Genomic DNA, 22,705 nt, shown 5'->3' with positions numbered 1-22,705 from the left:
GCTTTTTTTTTTTTTTTTTTTTGCTTACATTTGCATGGAATATCTTTTTCCAGCCCTTTACCTTCAATCTGTATCTGTCTTTAGGTCTGAAGTAGGCAGCATATACATAGATCTTGTTTTTCTGTCTATTCAGTCGCTACTTGAAAGACCCTCTATTTTGAGGCTGCACTGGAGAAGGAGTGTCGGACAAGGGGACCCAAAGTGCAGCATCTTAGGGCACCTGGGTGGCTCAGTCGATTAAGCATCTGACTTTAGCTCAGGTCATGATCTCACGGTTTGTGAGTTCGAGTCCCACATCAGGTGAGCACAGGCCCTGCTTTGGGTTTACCCGAGCCGCACTTCTTGTGAACACGAGCCCCACTTCTGATGAGACCCACTTCTCTCTCTCTCTCTCTCTCTCTCTCCCTCTCTCTCTCCACCTTCGCTTACTTGCACCCTCTCTCTCTCAGTAAACACACACACACACACACACAAACACACATATACAAAGTGTGGCATCTTAGATTTCTGGAAACTTTCATGCCTCTTGCTTGGATAAACACTGACCTTTGAGCCCACTTGGCCCAGGTGATATTCTGAGGATTAGATCCTGTCTATTTCTAGGTTTGTGGGAATGATCTTAGACTCAAACTTGATTTTTGTTTGCAGGGACATCATAGGTCAGGCAGTCAGGGTGATGGGCATTAGCACCAAAGCGACCCTATCGGGCCATGATTTCTTGATTAATTTTCATCTGATGAGAATGTTGTGGTGAGTAGACTTTTTAAAAATATTTGCATATCTCATTTCTTTGTCTAATTAGCGTTGTAAGACCAATGTCCCAGTTTTCATGCTTGAATAAATAACTGTCATGGTATAAGGCGCTAAGGGGCTGGTTCACCACGGCGCTTTCTCTTTCTCGCATTTGGCATCTCATCTACGCTTTGTTTCAATGCACACTCCAGACATTTCTTTCAAAAGAACTCATCTTGTCAGCCAAATAATACCTTCTCCTGCCATGAGAGATCTCCTAAATTTAGAGGACAGTTTTGTCATTGTCGTGGCACAACGCTGAGCATCAGATCACAAGAGGCGCTTAATACAAAAGTATACTCTGTGCCTATACTCCATTTTTAAAATAAGTGGAATTTAAAAATGGGGGAGTTAGTTTAAGGACGGCCTTTCTTCTGACACAGCTCCACTTTCATATATGACCTTACAAATCTTCTTGTTTATTTGCTTTAGTCTACTATACAGGCCAAAGACATGACCATATTGTATGTTGTGGAGGACAGAACATAATAAAAGTCCTTGCACTTAAGGGGTTTTCAGTCCTGCTGGAAGAGCAGAGTGGAGACCTGAAAGGATCCTACATCGACATTGGTGTCCTGGGAGCACGCTGAAGCTTGTAACCAGCACAGCTGACTTGGCTACCATGCTGCAGTTAGAGGCCAGCTGGGTGGGCATGGGGAGAACACACTGGGTTTTAAGAAGCATAATTTTCAGAACAGTGGAGGGGATAGTTCTGCTCACTGCCTGGAGCACTGTTGGTTTCTGGACTTGGTTTGTAAATCGAGACCCAGACAAATGGAGCCAGTCTGGAGATGATACCCAGGATAGTAAAAGGATTTGACACCATGCTGTGCTAGGAACTACTAGAACATCTGGGGGCATTTAGCTGGGAAGAGAGAAGATCTTGGGATGGAGAGGCAGGATAGCAACCATCTAATAAACTGGGGCTATTGGAGGCAGCTGGGAAGCAGGTTCGGATCAGATGATGGAGGGCTTTTCTTGCTTTGTTAAAGATTTTGCATTTTATTATTATTATTTTTTTTTTGGCAATGGGGCTCTACTGATGGTTTGTAAGGAAGGAAGTGATGAGAATTAGCTTGCAGTCCAGGGAACACCTTGGTTTGGAATGGAGAACACAGAGGAGGAACGTATAGGGAGGAAAGCATGAGTTTGCAGAAGCATCAGGCAGGAGTGGGGAGGCTCTGGGATGCATTGGCCGAAGCTGGGAAGAGTAGGTGACATCGTGCAGGAAGAAATAGTCATGAGGGACTCTGGGAAAGCCTACGTTTAAAGGATAAGCTAAAGGGCATGGTGGGGGAATGCAAGAGATTGGTCAGGAAGTTGGAGGAAAACTAGAAGATTAAATCTTTGCGGAAGGCAAGAGGAGAGAATTTCAAGAAGGAATGTGTGGCCAGTGAATCCACAGTAATCATCACCATTTGGTGAATGACATTCATTTTTTGAGTACCAGCCATTTTGCTAAGTGTTCCCCATACCCCATTTCCTTTCATTCTTATAGGAGTTCCACAAGGGAGACCAGAATGTTGATATTCTATAGATAAGGGACTGAGGACCAGGGTATTAGGCTTCATGGGAGACAGAATGTTGGCTTTAGTGTGAGACAAGCTGTTTGAGTTCCACCTCTGCTTTTATTAGCTGCACATACTTGTACAGATTACTTGGTTTTTCTTCTCTAAACAACTTATAATGGCCCAGTTTCCTGAGGATGTTGATGGGATTCCATAAGCTATCGTCTTATTTTAAGCGATGTCCTTCGCATGGCGCCCAACATGCAGGAGTCCCTCCATAGGCTTTAGCACAGTCTTGGTTATTCCCCAGTGTTACCTACCTGGTAAGTGGTGGAGTTGAATTTGAACTCATGCCTGTGTGGGACCATATCCTGTGTCATGCCTTCAAACAAGGGAGGTGATATGGGACCAGAGTTGAAATGCCTGTGGGGTGGAGGAATGGTGTTTTAGAGGTAGGAGTAACTTGAGCATGTCTGAACCCAGAGGGGAAAGAGGAAGTAGGAAGGGAGAGATTGATGCTGCCAGAGAGAGGGGGATTGCCTGGTGGGAAGGTCACAGGGAGACATATGACAAGCCATTAATACACGGATGGAGGAAGGATGCTGAAGCCAAAGCAGATGTTTCTTCTTCAGAGATAGGAGGGACAGAAAGTCTGAAGAGAGGAGGAGACAAAGAATTTTCCAGCAGGGGCAAAAAAATTGAGAACACTCTAACCAACTATTTCTATTCTCTCAGGAATGCAGAGTTAGGTCAAGGTATGAGGAAGAAGATCAGGGGTGAGTTGGAAACTTTGCACCGGGATGCCCAGTGTTTACATCCCTAGAAGGTGATAGGGTGGGAAGAAGAGAGGCAAAAAAGAAGAGGGCTTGTGGAGATCATTGAAGACCCAGTCTTGAGTGGCTTGCTGTGATGTAACACACATTTGTGACCAGGCAGTATGATGATGTAGGTAGTATTGGGGGCAGTGGTAGGGAAATGAGATGGTTGGATTGGTCCCGATTTGGAAATTGGGTTGCAGAAAAACAGAGTGAGATGATGGCTGCTGGGGAGGTGTGAAACAAGGGAGCCCAGGAGATGAGGGTGAGAGGGAATGGGACAAAGGGACGCCGGGTCTGAGGGAAATCTTTCCCCCTTCTGCCGTTGTTGAATACCCAGAGTATGTTAGGAACTTCTAATGAAGAACATATATGACTCACTTTCACATCTCATTTTCAAAAAAGTATAAGGCATCCGTATGGAAAATTTTGTGGAAAAAATGGCTGTCATACCTCCTAAGCTGGATTTTACTCAGACTGTTATGACAAATGCAATCCATTAAAACTGGACTCTCAAAATCCCTGGTGTCATGGTCATGTACCCCAGTCCTATGATCAGTCATTTTTCAAGGACCCCTGGTTCCTTTTGTTGGAGAATGGTTTTAGAAACCAAGATTTGGGTGCTAAGTGTTTTTGTTGCTACTAGAATGTTGTTACTTCCAGGGCCTCCCAGTTGATAGAGCAAGGAAATATGTCTTTATGCTAACCTGTGTGTATACAGGTTTGTATCTGTTTGTATCTATATAAAGCTAAAATTGAGTTCATACTGATGTCTCAGCTCTAATCCATCACCACATGGATATATTCTAAACTTTTCCACTAGATTGTCTGCAACCGCCTGCTTCAATGGTGAGAAACCTAGCTTCAGCCATTTGCCATCTGTTTATTTAATTGTTCAATTCCAGTATGCATGCATGGTGGTTTCAGAATTTTTAACTCATTCACCCATGGGAAACAATTTTATCATCCAGAGTACAGTGCTTATGTGCAGTTTATTTTGCTTTTAGCTTTACATTCTACACTCAATTCCAAAGTCACTTATTTCTGTACCTCTATCTCCCACTCCCTTCAGTGAGGTCGTTTCAGTAACTTTATCTCCCTCCCCCTTCAGCGAGGTGGTTTTCTACATTTGTGATAGATTCTTTTGTCACAGTCTGAATTCCATTCTGTAATCTCCTTAACTTTTACATGATTTTTTTTAAAAATTGCGTACTTTCAGTTTAGTTTTTTTGTGCTGTAAAGTTCTATGTGTTTTGACAAATATATAGTTTCATGTACCTACCATGACAATATCATCCAGAATAGTTTCACCACCCCCAAATAATAATACCCTGTGCTTCCCCGGTGTAGTTCTGTCCCCTCCCCAAACCTCTGGCAACCACTAATCTGATTACCAGCTATAGTTTTACCTTTTCCAGAATGTCTTGTAAATTTAATCACACAGCGTATAGCCTTTTTAGATTGGCTTCTCTCACTTGGCGATATGCATTTAAAATTCATCTATGTTCTTGCATGGCTTTTATTGCTAAATACTGTTCTACCTCGTAAAGGTACCACAGTTTTTTTTTTTTTGTTTTTTTTTTTTTACTGTTTATTTATTATTTTTGAGAGAGAGACAGAGTGCAAATGGGGGAGAGGCAGAGAGAGAGGGAGACAAAGAATTTGAAGGAGGCTCCAGGCTCTGAGCTGTCAGCACAGAGTCCGATGCAGGGCTCAAACTAACGAACTGTGAGATCATGACCTGAGCCAAAGTTGGACGCTTAACCGACTGAACCACCCAGGCACCCCTAAAGGTACCACATTTGTTTTTAATCCATTCACCGATTGAAGGACATCTTGGTTGCTTCTAGTTTTTGGTAATTATAAGCTGCTATAAACATTTACATGTAGATTTTTGTGTGGATATAAATTTTCAAATCGTTTGGGTAAATACCTAGGAGTGCTGTTGCTGAACTATATGGTAAAACTACGTTCACCTTTGTAAGAAACTGCCAAACTGTCTTCCAAAGTGGCTCTGTCAGTTTGTATTCCTACTAGCAATAAATGAGAAAGTTCCTGTTGCTCTGGATTTTTGCCGGTTATTGTCAGTGTTTTGGATTTTAGCCATTCTAATAGGTGTGTGGTTGTATTTAATTGTTGTTTTAATTTGCATTTCCCTGATGACATATGAAGTTGAGCAGCTTTTCATATGCTTATTTTCTCTCTCTATTTTTTTGGCAGTGTCTCTTTAAATCTTTTGCCTATTTTTGAGTTGTTTTATTGTTGAGTGTTAGAGTTGTTTGGCTATTTTGGATATCAATCCACTATCATATATGTGTTTTGCAAAGATTTCCTCCTAACTTATGGTTTTCATTCTCTTAACAAAGTATCTTTGATAGAGCAGAAGCTTTAAATTTTAAAAAAGCTCGGTCGATTTATTTTTCTTTTATGGATTGTTTTTGTTGATGTGTCCACAACTCAACATAAACCCAAGGTCATATAGATTTTCTCCTATGTTTTCTTCCAATAATTTAATGGCTTTGCATTTTACATTTAGGTTTGTGACCCATTTTAAGTTAATTTTGTTTAAGGTGTAAGGTCTGTGTCTTTGTTTCTTTCTTTCTTTCTTTCTTTCTTTCTTTCTTTCTTTCTTTCTCCCTCCCTCCCTCCCTCCCTCCCTCCCTCCCTCTCTCTCTCTCTTTCTTTCTTTCTTTCTTTCTTTCTTTCTTTCTTTCTTTCTTCTTTTTTTCATACATGGATGTCCAACTGTTCCAGCACCATTTATCAAAAAAGGTGATCCTTTCTCAGTTGAATTGCCTTTGCAGCTTTATCAGAACTCAGTTGACTATATTTGTGTGGGGCTATTTATGGGCTCTCTGTTCAATTCCATTGATCTATGTGTCTGCTTTTTCTCCAATACCATGCTGTCTTAATTACTGGAGTCTTGAAATGAGATAGTATGTGTTCTTCAACTTTATTGTTCTTCCTCATTGTTTTTGGCTCTTCTAGGTCCTGTGCTTTTTTATATAATTTTTAGATTTGTCAACATCGATAGAATAATTTCTTGGGAACTTGACTGAGATTGTATTGGGATCTTAAGAATTGACAGATTAACAATATTGAGTCTTTTGATATATGAACATAGAATATCTCTCTATTTCTTTATATCTTCTTTGATGTTCATTTTTCAAAATCTTTTTTCCCCTTTCATTTGGATAATTTATCTTAATCCATCTTCAAGCTCACTGACTTTTTTTTTAATGTTTATTTTTCAGAGAGAGAGAGAGAGAGAGAGAGAGAGAGAGAGAGAGACAAGAGCATGAGCAGGGGAAGGTAGAGAAAGAGGGAGACACAGAATACGAAGCAAACTCCAGGCTCTGAGCTGTCAGCACAGAGCTTGATGTGGGGCTCGAACTCATGAACTTTGAGATCATGATCTGAGCTGAAGTCGGACGCTTAACTGACTGAACCACCCAGGCGCCCCATTACTGACTCTTTAGGCATTTCCTTTCTGCTGTTAAGCCTATCCATAAACCTGTTTTATTTTCAGATATTGTGTTATTCCATACTAAAATATTCATTTGTTTTTTGTTTTTATCTTTCATTTCTCTGCTGAAATTTCCTGTCGTTTCATTAATTAGAGTGTATTTTCTTTGATCTCATGGAATATGGTTATTGAGTTAACTCTTAACAACATGGGTTTGAACAGTACAGATCTACTTATACATGGATTAAAAAAAATATGGCACAGTACTGTAAATGTATTTTCTTTCTTATGATTTTCTTAACATTTTCTTTTCTCTAGTGCACTTTATTATAAGAATACAATATATATTGCATATATCATCCAAGATATGTGTTAATTGACAGTTTATGTTATTGGTAAGCCTTTCAGTCAATAGTAATCTATTAGTAGTTTAGTCTTTGGGGAGTCAAAAGTTGTATGTGGCTTTTCAGTTGTGCAGGGGGTTGGTGCCCCTAACCTCGGCATTGTTCAGGATCAACTGAATATTTTCTTGAAAGCCCTTATCTGATAATTTCAATATCTGGATCATTTTAAGGTAGGCACTTATTGAAAGTCAGATTTTCCTGGTTCTTCATAAAATGAGTAACTGTGGATTATATCCTGGGCATTATGAATATTATGTTTTGGGGACTCTGAGTTACGTTACATTCTTTTTTTTCCAAATGTTATATTCTTCTGAGGAAAGTTGGTGGTTTATTTTAGGAGACAATGAACTTGGTTAGACTCTAGGCCCAACCTTGAACTTTGTCTTAGCTTCTGTGAGTTTGTCTCAGTTTAACTCTTTAAGCTTTTGCTGCACTGCTTTGTCCCTCCAATGCATGCTGGCCTCATGGTCAGCCTGAGATTCATCCAGAGTTATTGCACAGGCTCAGGGGTTCCCCTTCTTCTACTCTTGCCTCTCTAGGATTTCTCCTCATACTCTTGTGACAGTAGTTGCCTTTACTTATTTTCCTGGTCCCTTTAGCCAGAAAGATAACAGGTTTTCTCTCAGTTTTAGCCACCCATGCTGCACTGCTCCTCAACCGTGGCCTGCTTTCAGGGGGAAAATAAACAGGAAAAAAAATTCGGGAAATTCACCCTGTGCCAGTGGCTACTCTGTAATCTATCTGTTTGTTTTTATTCTCCAGAAGTCTCAGTAGTTGTTTTTTGTATTTTGCCTAAAGTTCACAGCTGTGATCTGTGGGAGGGTTGATCTGGAAAGGGCTCACACTGCCATATTAGAAGTGAATTTCTGGGATGCCTGGGTGGCTCAGTTGGTTAAGCGTCCAACTCTTGATTTTGGCTTAGGTCGTGATCTCATGGTTCATGGGATTGAGCCCCACGTCTGCGATGACAGCATGGAGGCTGCTTGGGATTTTCTCTCTCCCTCCTCCTCTCTCTCTTTCTGCCTTCTCGTGGTCTCAAAAATAAATTATTACCTCAAAAATAAATAAATAAACATTAAAAAAGAGGAAATGAATTTCTGCCTGCTTTTTTCACCTAACATTATTTCTTGGAGATCTTCCCAAGTGGGCATACAGATGGCTTCCTCAGTCTTTTTAATAGTGCCTAGTGGTTCACTATAGGAGGACATTTATGTTGTTTCCAAAGTTTTGCTTTTAGAGATAATGCTGTATCAGTTGTCCTTGTACCCCTCTACTTTGCTCTGAGATCGTGATGGAGAAATGTCTTGGGACCTCAGCTAAGGTTTTTCTTGGAATCTTGAAAAACATTCATTCCTTTGGTAGCAGTATGATTTCTGTTTCCTCCTATGGTTGACTGAAAGCTGGGCCATGTTTCTGGGCATATCCAGTGGCAGGAAGATGTGGGGGAGAGGAGAGGTGATGAAGAATACCAAGTACTCCAGAAGTCTTAGAGATTGTTCCCAAGCACTCAGCTCAGAAGCATTAGGGAAGTCTGATGGAAAAGGACAGTGACAGCTCTGTCTCATCCCCACCCACCTGGGTGTTTTATTTGATTTACCATTTCTGAATTGGTGATTCATCAACAAACGATAAAAGGCCTCTTTGGACAAGAATGTAGCACATTAAAGCAAAACTTTCTCTTCTTGTCTCCCTCTCCTCCAGTTCCTTTTATGCAATGGCCAAGGTGAATCTTTCAGAAGCATCACAGAGTCTGTCTCTACTTCATTCAGCATTTCCTGATTGTTTCCAGGGTCACGTTCTCACTGTTTAGCATTGTACTCAAGACCCATCATACTCCAGTCCTAAATATCCCCAGGCATTCAATCACCTTGGTGACTTCCTGCCTAACTCAGATTCCTTACTAGTAAGCTATTGCTGATGCTGAGGTCCCCACTTGATGCCCTCCCTGTTCTCCATAGCTGTCTGAATCCTGCCGATCCCTTGAGACCCAGCTCAAGCCCCAGCTCCTTTGTGAAGGTTTCTTGATCAACCTCTCTCACAACAAGATTACCCTCCTCTGAACTCTTGGAGTCTGGCACTTTACACAGTGGGTTGTAAAGCTATCTTCTTGGTTTATATTATGCTTTCTGAGCTCAGGGACCATGCCATGTACCTTTTTATGCCCTTCTTGGTGTCTTGTACACAATGGGCTTTTTATACACATTGATGATGGGTTGGAACCCTGTGTTTCACATGCATTAAATGGGCAGTTTCCACACAGAGAGAAACGTAACACAACTTTGTCATTGGTGGCCGTTAAACCAAAACACTGCAATGGTCATCCTGGTATTACAAACATATCAGATTAAAGTTTGAAGACATCCACATAGCCTTCTGAGTTTGGGGGATGTTCTTTTGCTCGTTTCTCTCTCGACTTTTTAAAAATAGCAATTAGGATCTTTGGTGTGCAGTTTGTCCTGTAATCTTTTCTTAGGTTCTCAGAAAAACAACCCAGCTGGGTGCCTTGTACAGACATGTCCCCCTCACCACAGTGAGGAAGCAGAATGTTCTTGGCTGCTATGTGGCTATACCAGAACATGGAGGCCACAGGGAGGGCTGTTCTGTTGTCTGTCCGAGTCAAGGGGGAAAATACAGACTTCTGCATGTTATGAACACAGCCAACTGCATATCCACATTAAAGAAAAGAAAAAAACACAAAACCCATACTTTAGCAGATGTTCATTGAGCTCCTGCTGTACATCTGGTACCGGGGTAGGTATGGGGCGGAAGATAAACATAAGTGGCAGAAAGGCAGGTGAGGTAGGCTTAGGGTCTTGGCTTTATCATCCGGCCACTGGGAGTCCCAGATGAGTCTTTCACAAGACTCAGTGGTGTGATCGGCTCTGATTTTTCAGCTGAAGAAAAGAAACCCCTTCAAAAGCTCTCTCTTGTTCTTCCTGTGAGAAAAGGTGACGTTCTCAAGGCAGTGGAATGGGGCTAATGGGAAAGGACAGGACCCAGAGCAACTCATCTGGAGGTCTTGTTTCTTTCTTTTTTTTTTTTTTCCCATCTGGAGGTATTGACTGGGGCTCGTGAGTGGTTGGGTGGGTGAGCTGAGGATGAGGGGGAGTCACATGTTTTACTTTTTAATGTGGTTGTAACCTCAGTGGTAAAATACATATTGCTTATGTTCTGCCTCTTTCGTATTACATCCTGAGCTCATATCCCTTGTTACGAGATGCTTTTCTTAATTGTCAGTCTTAGTGGCAACAAAATATTGAGTTCAAGTGTTATATTGACTGAATTACTCGTGTAATTATTATTAATATTTACATTATTTCAATTTTTTATCTTTGTACATAAGACTTGAGCGTGCATCTTTGGGTTTTCTTTTTTATGTTACTTCCTTAGGGACGATCTAAACGGCTTAATAGTGTCATGACTTCTTGACACATTGTGTCAAATTGTTTTCTGAGTGGGCTATGCCCACAGGTGTGAATGTGCTCCTTCCACTTCTGGCATTTGTTATGACCAGACTGTTTTTTCTAGATCTAATTCTTGTAACCATCAACAATGACTAACAGATAGTGAATGCTCATTTTGTGCGAACACTGTGGAGCACGTTGAGTGCATCATCTGATACAGCCTTCTTTACAAAGCTAGGAGAGAGTAACAATAGGTATCCCCAAGTTAATGTGAGGAAACTGAGGCACGGAGAGATTGAGCCATTTGCCTAAGGTCACATGGTTCAGAAATGCTGGACCTGGGGTTGGAATTCAGATGGGGTCTTTGGGGAGACCTTACCAAGGGTAATCGCCAACTTGTACTGTCTCACTGTTTAAACTTCCATTTTGGGGGTTTCTGATGAGGTTGAATGTTTTTCCATATGTTTAGTATTTGTTGTATTACTTAGTGACTTTCCATTTTATGTTCTTCGTAGTTTTTATTTACTAAACTTCACACTCCAACTCCATGCCAATTTGGAGTGCCAGTGCATTACAGTCTAAGTAGCCCCCACTTCAAGTGGTGGGTTTGTGTTTTGGGGTCCTTATTGGGTCAAGATGGCAGTCAGCACTGGTCTGGCACCTCACTGATGGCCATGGGATGTGCTGGCCTCCCCCTAGCTGTGTCGCTTGGGATTGATTACTCCTTGAGAAGTTTGTTCTTTCTCTTCAGAGGAAGAGAAGGCACCCTGGAGAACTGTCCTGGGAATATTGAGAAAACTCAGATTATTTCTTCCGTCTCCTGATGAGGCAGTGACGGGTGATAGCAACGTCTATAAACCAGTTGAAGGTGTTTTTGCTCTTGTGTCTTCTGCGACGTTTCTTCTCTGTGATTACACGATCACACCTCAGCGGGGCTCTCTCTGTCTGGTTGTGTCCTTCCGTGAACCTGGTCTGAGGCGGGGGAAGAAGAAGAAAGATCTTTCTCCCACTCTGCTAGGTGCACGTGTGCAGGCATATTAGTCACTGCCTCTCTCACATCCATCATTTTAGACAAATTCACTTCTCTCACGTCAAAGTCTGAAGTTCCCGCCTGTAGCTTGTACTGACCTAACAACTCAAATCATGACAGGGAACCTTTGTGAGAATTTGTTTGGGGTGGGGGCGGCACACTTACTTCCAAGAGACTGTAGCCTTGTTCTTTTACCTAGTTTCTTGAGTCTTTGTTTTGAATTTTTGTCCTGGTGGGACATAGTTTAATAATATCCCTCTGCCAAAGCATTCACGTTTTAGGCTGTTGAAGACAGCATCCTGAGATGAAAATTGCATTCGGGTATGCAAAAAAGTACATGGTTCATAGCATTTTGCAATGTAATTTCCCCCACATTTTTTCTTCATTAAAAGTTTTGTGAAACTCACCATTCACTACCAGCTTGTGTTAAAACATTCAAATTACGCGCTAAACCAGAGTGTAAAAGCGTGATGGTCCTTTTCTACTCCATTCCTTCCCACCCCACAGTTTGATAGTCTCCCACATGTCTCTCCTTATAATTATGTAAATAATTATCTAATATCAAATATCACTTCAATACCTATTATACACATCTACCTTGTATTTGCAATTTGGTTTTTACTTAAAAATATGTTGTGTCTCTTCACAGTGAAGCTACTGCACTCTTTTCTTTTTAAGTTTATTTATTTATTTCTGAGGGAGAGAGAGAGAGGCGGGGAGAGAGCACAAGCAAGGGAGGGGCAGAGAGAGAAGGAGAGAGAGAATCTCAAGCTAGCCCCGTGTTGTCAGCACGGAGCCCAATATGGAGTCGATCCCACGAACCGTGATCATGACCTGAGTCAAAACCAAGTGTCAGACACTCAACCAACTGAGCCACTCAGGCACCCCTGCACTCTTTTTTAATAGCTGTGATCATGTTTTGTGGAAAGCCTCATCTTAGCCTATGCTCTCTATACACCTGGAAAGAGGACCTACTTTTAAAAATTTTTTGTGTGTAATTTTTTTTTTTGGTCAAAACTAAACAGAGGAGAAAGTATGGGGTAGTTAGAAGGAAGGTAAGTGTTTTTAAGTGAGCATTTGGGAAAATTCACACCCATTCATGATAAGAACTCTCAGAAAAATAAGAATAGAAGGGAACTGCTTCGACTTGATAAAAAGCATCTACAAAAAAAAAACCACAAAAAACAAAAAACTATAGATACTATCATCCTTTATGTGAAAGACTAAATGCTTTATCCCTAAACTTGGGAATAGGGCAAGGATGTCTGTCTCACTACTTTTACACAGCATAGTGCTGGGATTTCTAGTCAGTGCAAAAAAGCAACAAAGGGAGAAAAAGGTGTATAGATATGAACAGAAGAAGTAAAACTGACTCTATTTGCAGATGACATGATTGTCTACGTAGAAAGACCATGGAGCCTATAAAAAAAGTCCTGGAACTAATAAGTGAATTTAACAGTGTTGCAGGATACAAGATAAATATACAGGAATCAACTGCATTTTTATATATTAACAACAAATATGTGAAGACTGAAAAAAACCAATATTGTTTATAATTGCTGAAAAAAGAGAAATGCTTAGGAGTAAATTTAACAAAACATATGTGGGAATTACATGGCATTTATCTTACAGAAATGAAAACTTATATTCATGCAAATACCTGTACACAAATGTTTATAGCAGCTTTCTTTATAATCGCCCCAAACTGCAAATAACAGACTAATAGACTGTGGTGCATCTATACCGTGGAGTTCTATTTAGCAAATCAAAAGGAATGAGCTCTTGGTGCATGTAACAACCTGGGTGAATCTCCAGAGAATTATGCTGGATGAAAAGATCTAATCCTAAAGGGTCACATACTGTATGATTCCATTCTTGAAATGACAAATTCAGGAATGGAGAACAGATTGATGACTACCAGGGGCTAAACAGTGCGTGAGTGTGGGAAGAAAGTGAATGCATTTATAAGGGCAACACAAGGGATCCTAATGGTGACAGGAATGTTCTATAGCTTAATTGTACTGATGCCAATATACTTAATGTGTAGTTATGTGAGATGTTACTATTGGAGAAAACTGGATAAAAGACACATGGGAACTGTCTATATTATTTCTTTATATAATTCCTAACACCTGCATGTGAATCTACAACTATCTCATAGTAAAGAGTTTAATTTAAAAATAGGGGTGCCTGGGTGGCTCAGTCAGTTAAGCCCCTGACTTCTGATTTCGGCTTAGGTCATGATCTCACAGTTTGTGAGTTTGAGCCCCACGTCGGGCTCTGCACTGACAGCGTAGAACGTGCTTGGAATTCTTTCTCCCTCTCTCTCTGCCCCTCCCCACCCCCACTCTCTCTCTCAAAATAAATAAACTTAAAAAAATTAAAAATACATTGTGTTTTTTTCAATAATGGGTCTACCATATTGTTTTTCACAGTTGCTGACATATTTCATGGAATGCCTTATTAATTCAGCCTATATCTGATGAGCCTGGGTAGAGGGATTTTGTTTATGTGTTTTGTGTAAATTTTTTTTTTTTTTTGGTAAAAAGTAGAGGAGAAGGTAGGTAAAAACTAGAAGGAGGAAAAGTGTTTTTCTTTCTTTGAAACAAGTTCCTTAAAACTAATTTTGTATTTTACATTAAAAAGAGATATACTTTCCTGGGAGGTTTACTCTTGACTTTGATGGGGGCCTGGGGGTCAGAATGGGTCAACAAGCCGTGGTGGGGTCTCTAAGCTGCTGTGACGGCTAGAAGGGCCTTTCATTTTCTTGTATTTAACAGCCCCAAATCCACCTTAGAAACGCCCTCAAATACTTTTGTCATTGTCTGCATTTGAGGGCGTCACCTATTTTTTCCCTTTAGTCCTGTACATTTCCTTTTCTTCTCTTCAGCCTCTTCCTCCTCCCCTGGCTGACTCTTTGACTTAATAATCAAGTTTTCGGGGCACCTGGGTGGCGTAGTCGGTTAAGCGTCTGACTTCAGCCAGGTCACGATCTCGCGGTCCGTGAGTTCGAGCCCCACATCGGGCTCTGGGCTGATGGCTCAGAGCCTGGAGCCTGTTTCCGATTCTGTGTCTCCCTCTCTCTCTGCCCCTCCCCCGTTCATGCTCTGTCTCTCTCTGTCCCAAAAATAAATAAACGTTGAAAAAAAAATTTTTTTTAATAAAAAAAAAAAAGAAAAAATCAAGTTTTCACTTAAGTAATATTTGCGCCGAAAGTTCCAGTTAGGTATTCTGTGTTGTAGGCTGCACACAGAATCCAAGTCCATTGTCATGCTGATTTCTCTTAAACAGAAGTTAGGCTTTCTAGGAAAAGAGGGTGTGGTCTATGATATTATCAAATACCCAACTATTCATATCAAGAGAAGCAAAGAAACCAAAATCCACGATTATTTTGTTTGAACCCTAAAACCTAAAAAATACATTCGTGAACAAACTGTAAGGATCAGCGGAACTACCTGGAGTGATTTTAGTAGTTCATGAACTAACTATTTGGCAGCCCTGTTTGTCCATCTCTGGGTACCAGGGACACAAAGATGAGGAACCAGGTCCTGCTGCACACTTACTGTGCTGTGACACGGGTGGACAGACCATGGCCACTTAACGACAAGGGCAATAAAGAGCTGGCCTCCAGAAGCCCTTACCTTTGCCAGGCCCTGAGAGCTTCCTCCCCTGTAGCTCCTGGGGGCTGCATTTATTTCACCTGTCTGGACAGGAGGGTACTGAGGTAGAGAACAGGGGTTCCTCCACCTGCCAGAGCCCCCCAGCTCCTGGGGCTCGGCTCCTGGAAAATGCCTAGCAGAATGGGCCCAAGGTGCTATAACTGTGGGGTAGCTATAACTCAGGACTAATAAATAGTTTCATTTTGGGTGAATCGGGGGATAAGGCAAGTCCTTGTGAAAACCCATCTACATGTTTTAAAACCAGTGTTGTAACGTTTAATCCAAAACGATAGTGACTGGCTCAGGTTCTTGGGAACAGCGGTGACGAACAGCATCATCATTGGTCTTACCTTTTTAGTCATCTGGGGCCTAGAGACTTAAAAACAACCTGTTTTCTTAGGTTGGTTAAACAACCACAGCCTACATTTCAATGTTAGTTCAATGTCAATTTCCATTGATTTAGCAACTCATCTTTTACATCAGGTTTTGAAAGTTTCAGATCTACATCCTCTTCTTTTCCTAAACATTAGTGTGTCTTTTTCTTGATTTTTTTTTTGTGTGTTTTGGGTTTTTTTTAAATTTTAAGGGACCAAGGAAGGAAAACATCACAAAATAAACTCCGTAATGAAGAACACGTACGTCACTCCTTTTCTTCCTTCTGCCTTCCTTGCCGTTTTCTCCCTCTTTCGAGGGGAATGGCAGAAGGGAGGGGAGGGCTGCAGCCTGTTGAGGCTCACCCTTGGCCTCCTGGAAGCTGGCCCTGTCCTTGCAGGTTGACAGCAAACAGTGGGTCTCGGCAGGGTGCACACACCTCTCCCTAAGTGAGTGGTTACCACCCTATCGCTAAGTGGGTGGTTACCTGTGAGCACCAGGAGGCCTTGTTTCCCAAAACATGACCTCAGGCCTGACTGTGAGCCTGCCTGACCTCCCAGTGGTTACCATGCCTGAGATCAAGTGTAAGGCACTGGGCAGACATTAAGAGCACGTAAAATGAAAATAGCTTTACTATGTGTTATAACATCATCATCGTCGTCATCTTCATAGCAGTTAATAAGAGTCATCTACGCCCAGCACATTGTTATGGTCTCTCCATACATCATCTCATTCAGCGCTTCTAAACCTACCCCTGGAGGAACAGCTAAAACACCCCCAGAGTTCCTGATTCAGTGGCGTTAGGGCCAGAGTTTGCATGTCTCGCAAGTTCCCAGGAGACGTGGATACTTGCTGGTCCACATCTCTGAGGTCTAAGTTAATCTGTCTAAAACAGCCCCCATTTTACATTGAGGAAAAGGCGAGAAAAGTCAGGGAACTTGACCGCAGAGCTCTTTGCTACTGACTGTAAGCGTCTGTTCGTCCAGCAAGGTTAATCTTTCAGAGGAAGTAGCAAGTGCCTGAGAAAGCCCTAGATGGATGCCAAGGCTCCAGACTAGTGAGTTGTGGCACGTTGGCAGGGGTTTGAGAGTCAGGCACGGGGCGGGTGGGGGGGGGGCGGGAAGAGCTGGGGTGATGCCTGGGGGAGGAGCAGCCCTGGAGGGTGCTGTGTGGGGAGCGTGGGGTCTGTTATTGCCTGGAGAGAACACTACTAGGAAGACAGTCAGGGAAGGGGTTAAAGACCTACTCGGTGGCTCACTTTCTCCCTGTGCCGGCTTCCTGGTGTCACACACGGCTGGCTGTGTTTGTGTGGGCTTCTGTCTACACCATACCTCTTCTCTCCTTCAGGCTCCTTTCCCGTATTTCCCATAAAAGGGAGAGGAACAGTTGAAAAGTGCAGGAGGAAAATAAACCAGAAGCTTTTCTTTTTGAGTTTATTTTGTGATGGTATAAATCTTTGGACCCTTGCAATGAAAACAAATGAAAAGAAGCTAAAGAAAAAACGTAATTATAGGAAAGGGGAGGAAGACTCGCGAATGACACGAAAGCTCTTTCTAGATTTGTCATGCACGGATTCAGATTTTAAGATTTGAAAACCCAGGAGAGGCTTGGCAGTGTGGAAAGGTGTAGGGTGAGGTTGCAAGCTGGTGGCCCCCTGGCCAAATTCCACCGATACCTTTTGTTTGGCTCACATAGCATTCGAAAAATATTCAAATCAGTTTAAGACGTGGGAATCTTCGTGCTCAAGCCCTTGGCGTCCGGCTTTTCTTGAGGAATAGAGAGTGCTAGCACCGGGCCTGTGAGAGGGCATGGCTCCTAGTCATAGCCCCGGCCGGCATATCACCCCAGTCTAGAAAGTTCTGGGCCCAGACTTGGAGCACCACCACTCACCAGCTAGGCCACCTTGGGGCCGGCATTTAACGGACTCTTCCCCCTCACCTGCCCCCGGCTGCCTCGGGTGGGTGACAGCACATCACAAACACGAAGCACAGTGGACCCGTGAGGAGGGGATTCCCAACAACACAGGCACCCTTGGGCAAGTGGGCATTAAGAAGAGACGCTTCGCGACAGACCGCGGACAGGGAGGGGAACCCACGTGAGGCAAGTGCCCTGCCAAGACAGCGTCACCCACTCCTTTCCTTAAAAAAAAAAAAAAAAAATGTTTTTTAAAGGTGTTTAAAAAATGTGTTTTCTGAAATTATTATGATTATTTTGCAAGATCCATGCAGACTACTTGGTGCTTTATAGGGCGTATCCGGCTACAGCTGGCGCACTTCGGGGGGTTTTATGGCAAATTATTCTCGGATTACTCTTTAATGCAGCGAGGTCTGCCTGTTGTCTGAGCTCCCTGGGTCATATAGAAAACCCTCAGACTTGATACAAAACAGCTGCCTTAGTCAGCTGTTCCAAAAAAGGAGCAGTTTTAGGCCGCAGCAGCAGGAAAAAGGTTTTTGTAGCTGGTAGAGATTCTGAAAAACGTTCAAGTACTCTTTCCTTGCCATTAAAACGTGATTTAATTTTGTTATTAACAAATTGTGTAAATCGAAAACGAAGTACTCGGAGTGGGAGTTTGTTAAGTGCATTCTGGTAATACTTACAGTATGTCCTGGGGGGCTGTTCTCCCGGGAGGGCAGCAGGCACAAAACTCCAGCTGACCTCCGTGTCCCTGGGCCTCAGCCCTGGCTGGGCTGGGGTCAGGGGGGCCAACCCCTAGGCCTCCCTCGTCTCTCTCTGCTGGGCTCCTGCTGAGACCAGCAACAAAAGGGTCAATTGTCTGAGGCCTCCCTTTGTCCCTGGGGGCTCCATGGGCCTCTCTGAATGCCAAAGTGTCTCTGTGCACGTGGGTGAGTGCATGTCTGTATGAATGTGTGTGTATACGTGCATCTGTGCCAGGGCACGCATATGTTTGCATCTGAGTATTGTGTAAGCATGTGCGTGCACGTGTGCACATATGAGCACATGCTTCTTGGTATATATGCACATACGAGTGGTGTACCTGTGCATGCATGTGTGTGAGTGTGGATGTGTATGCAGGCATAAGTGTCCATGCACACATGTGTGACTTGGGTCTGAGCGTGCACGTGTGTGTACATATGTGTGCACATGCATGTGTAGATTGGGCCCAAAGTGTGCACATGTGTGCTGATGCATGTGTGTCTGTGCAGATGCAGACAGTGGTGAGACTTGGTTAAAGCATTTCCGAGTTGCTGATGCTTCTTAGCAGGGCGAGGGCTTGTAGAGGCCTGACTGGCCTGTGGGGGTTCCTAATGCCAGGGCAGAAGACTATCTCTGGCTCCTTTCTCAGCAGATTACAAGTTGCCTTTGGTATTTGCTATGGTACAGAAACCTTAGGGAATTTTCTCCCTTCTCTGCCTTCTGTAGGGTCAGATGATATGTAGGAGTGAGGAGGAGCAGGCATAGTGTCCTCACTCATGTTCCAACCTGGGGCTTTGTGGTAAGGCCTATGAAGATTTTTCTGCAGTGTTCCGGCATCTTGGCAAGGCTGCCTAATTGGATCCAGTGCGTTCCGTGTGGAGTTTAAGCCGTGTTTCCAGGATGGCTGTGCGATGCCCTGTTCCCATGCACCACATGAGTGGGTTCCCATGTAGCCCCGGGGCCTGTGCATGGGTTTGGATCATCTGGTTTCCCTAGCACGTTGTTACCTGGCCCATGGGATATGCTGCAGCTGGTCTGTGTGGTTCCGTGATCCACACTTTCTTCCTTCACAAAGATGTCCTTTTTAAAATGACAGGGAAAGCATATTTGAGAAGTCAGGAAAAGGCAAATAAAAGTGCTTAATTGAAATTCATCTCTGTGAAGGATTTATCTCCCAGCTCCTTTTAACCAGCACGGCTACCATTGAACAACTTCCTCTGCTTTTTTCTTAGTTTTGTCCCTCCCATGCCCATTTTCTCTCCCTGCTCCAGCAAAGGCGTGTCTTTCACCTGTGGAAAAGCCACCAATGAAGCAGTGCTCTAAAGCTTATCAACACATTCAGTTGGTGAAATTATCTTATAATAAGCCTAACTGTAAGCCAGAACTTTTTAACTCCAGGAAATGTAAAGTGACGGAACATGTGAAATCTGTGAATTGCTCATCCTGACCTTTTTGGCTGTAGTTTCTGTTTTTATGTTCTTCCCTAAATAATTTCCTCCTTGTTCTTTAAATTCTTGGTTGTCCCTGAGGCCTCTTCTTCTTCTGTTCACTTAAATCTCCCATATATATACATATGTGTGTATATATATATATATATATATATATACACACATATGTATATATGTGTGTATATATATATATATATATACACACATATGTATATATGTGTGTGTGTGTGTGTATATATATATATATGTATATATATATACACACACACACACAAACACATATACACACACACTCCTGGTTTAGTTGACAAATAATTGAATACACTCAGGTGAGTGTGATATGAAATCAGCTGGATGTTATATATTTCACACCTTCACTTTTAGATAATCTTTTTGTAAAATGAAGCCTATCTTCCCTGATCCCTAATGGCTCGCCAGTGTCGGTTCTGCATTTGGGGTATGCATTGATGATGACACACGGCCGAATCATTCTGGAGCTGAGCTATTCAAACAATAGCTGGGGGATTTTGCAGCGTGTCAAGCTGGACAGAAGTTTGGGCTTGCTTTCTTTCTTTCTTTCTCTTTTTTTCTTTCTTTCTTTCAATAATTCTAACTGATTATAGTTGACGTAATATTATATTCATCTCAATGGTTTTATTTCTCCTAACTCCCCATCCCCTTGCTTCTTCCTTTCTCTTTTTTTCTTTCTTTCTTTCTTTCTTTCTTTCTTTCTTTCTTTCTTTCTTTCAATAATTCTAACTGATTATAGTTGACGTAATATTATATTCATCTCAACGGTTTTATTTCTCCTAACTCTCCATCCCCTTGCTTCTTCCTTACCCCTTCCACCCTCCCACGGCCCAGGGACTCTTACCCCTTCCACCCTCCCACGGCCCAGGGACTCTTGTGTCATCTCATAGCATCCCGGAGAGCCCCATGGAAGTGACCTCCCCACCCCCACCGCCCTGGGGCCAACGTCAGAGAAACTGGCAGTGATGTGTTTGGGGATTTCAAGGTTCCACGTAGGCAGACTTTTTGCTCGGAAATGATATGATCGATGATGCTTGGGTTTTTAACTGCTGCCGAGTCTCTTAAACTAGTCATGCCACAGTTCAGCCACAGGGGGACCGTCGAGACTTTTATGGGCATGCTTGAGGCTGATCATCATTTTAACCTAATGAAATACTTTGTAAGTTCCAAAAATGAACTTAACAATTAAATTTTGGAAAATGAAAACATTTTCATAAATGAAATATTGCCTATATATAGTAGCGGTAGTTACTATTTATAGAGTTTTTTTCCCACCTGCCGGTGCCTTCCGCCGCCAGGCCCACCTGTAGAGTTTTTCCTATCAGGCGGCACGCATCGTGTGTGCACCACACACAGGTATAAACACCAAAATAGAAAAAGTTGCTTCATCCTTGCACGAGAAAATAATTATTCGCCCATGATACAGATGCAGATACTGTGACCCTGAGAGTTTAAATAACGCGATGCCCGTATGGTTAGCGGTTGAACTCCTGTGGCCTGACTCTTCTGGAATCCATGAACTAGCTGAGGCCCGTGCCATATGATTCGACCCCCTCTTCTGCTTGAGAGGTTTCCGTGACCCCCCCACAGAGTAAAAAGGAAATCACAGTGCCACCCTGGCCTCTACTTGTCGCCGTCTCTGGCGACTGTGTACCCTTTCTCTCGATGTCACACGTACCCTCAGAGGTGCACCTTGCCGGCCTGGAGCTTATGAGATCAGTGTGAAGGTTGTGCAGATTCCCCTGGCAAGACTCAGGCCCGGGGGCGGGGGGGGGGGGGGGTCGGGTCAGTCCTCTTCATGGCCTGGGCTCCGCTCAGCACTCCTGGGGCAGGGCGAGTGGGGAAGGAACCACCCCCAGGACGGGGGTATGTCAAGCCTCAGAATCAGCCACACGCTGAATCCTGTCCTTTCACGGCTTTGTCTCAGAGCTGAAAGAGCCCTGTTTTGCTCATACAAACAGAGAGTGGAATGCTGGTTGCCAGGGGCTGGGGGTGGGGAGATGTTGGTCAGAGGGTATAAACTTTTAGTTGTCAGATGAATAAGCTCCGGAGACTTAATGCACAGCATGGTGACTATAGTTAACAGTAGCATATTGTGTACTTGAAACGTTCTATCTCGCCAAAAAAAGGGAAAAAAAAGGTAATTATGTGAAGTGATGGATGTGTTAATTAAAGTGATAACACATGGTAATAATTTCACAGGGTGTATGTGTATCGAATCATCACGTTGTAAGTATTAAGTACGTACAATTTATTTGTCCGTTATACCTCAATGAAAAAATTTTAAAACTTAAGTGTAAAAGCATGCAAAGGAAAAAAAAAAGAAAAGCAAAATAAATAAATAAATAAATAAATAAATAAATAAATAAATAAATAAAGTAAAGGCTCTGTTATGGAAGGTGTCTCCAGATGAGAGACACCTGTCCAATTCACAGTGAAATATTTTAGATGTCTCTAAGACCCTTTCACAATCTGACTAGCCTTTAAGAATGATGTTGAAACCAAAGAACTATCATTAAAAGGTGTTATTTATGAAATATAAGGAGTAGGAGTAGGAGATTTTAGGAAATGTTTAAAAAATAACGGACCGTCGTAAGTTAATTTTCTTGTGAACTCAGCATGCTCTTCATATTATTTAGTATGTGTTTTTCTCTCTTTTTAATTACAGCTTGGGCTGACGATAGCCATCCGCTATAGTCACAGGTAAAGCTAAATTTTTTTTTTTTCCTCTTGAGGAATACCTTTCCTGGTTTATAGCTTTCTGTTTGATCAAATCTGGGTTTTCAAGCTAAATTTTGGTGGCTTCTCTACCTATGGTATCAGTTCACAGCAATTAGAATTATTCCATTTGCTTCATTGATGAGGGCCGCTGGCTATTTGGAGGAATAGAGCTTTTACATAAAGGTGGTGGTAGGTAGCACATTTCTTTTAAAACAAAAAATGGACGGCTCTAGGGCAGGGACACAAGTGATTTCTGGGTAGTGTATTCTGTCTAGGGATAAGCGCAGAAATCAGGGATGTCCTGCATGAATGGTGAGGCTGGGCAAACAGAAAGCTGAGTGAAGGCTTGTTAGTAAAGCCCCTGTCCCCTCCATGCCCCCCTGCCTTGTCTTAGGTATATC

General features: G+C 42.5%; 1 protein-coding gene across 1 annotated transcript in view; it reads left to right on the top strand.

Annotated features, from left to right (window-relative positions):
• ACOXL (acyl-CoA oxidase like) overlaps positions 1 to 22,705 on the top strand; it is a 368,132-nt gene that overhangs the window by 100,753 nt on the left and 244,674 nt on the right. Inside the window, 1 exon segment of the mRNA XM_053200963.1 lies at positions 22,252 to 22,286. Coding sequence (XP_053056938.1) covers positions 22,252 to 22,286 — 35 coding nt within the window.

The sequence above is a fragment of the Acinonyx jubatus genome, chromosome A3 (assembly GCF_027475565.1).
Source record: "Acinonyx jubatus isolate Ajub_Pintada_27869175 chromosome A3, VMU_Ajub_asm_v1.0, whole genome shotgun sequence".
In the NCBI taxonomy this organism is placed as follows: domain Eukaryota; kingdom Metazoa; phylum Chordata; class Mammalia; order Carnivora; family Felidae; genus Acinonyx; species Acinonyx jubatus.
This window is presented reverse-complemented; position numbering and strand designations above follow the sequence as displayed.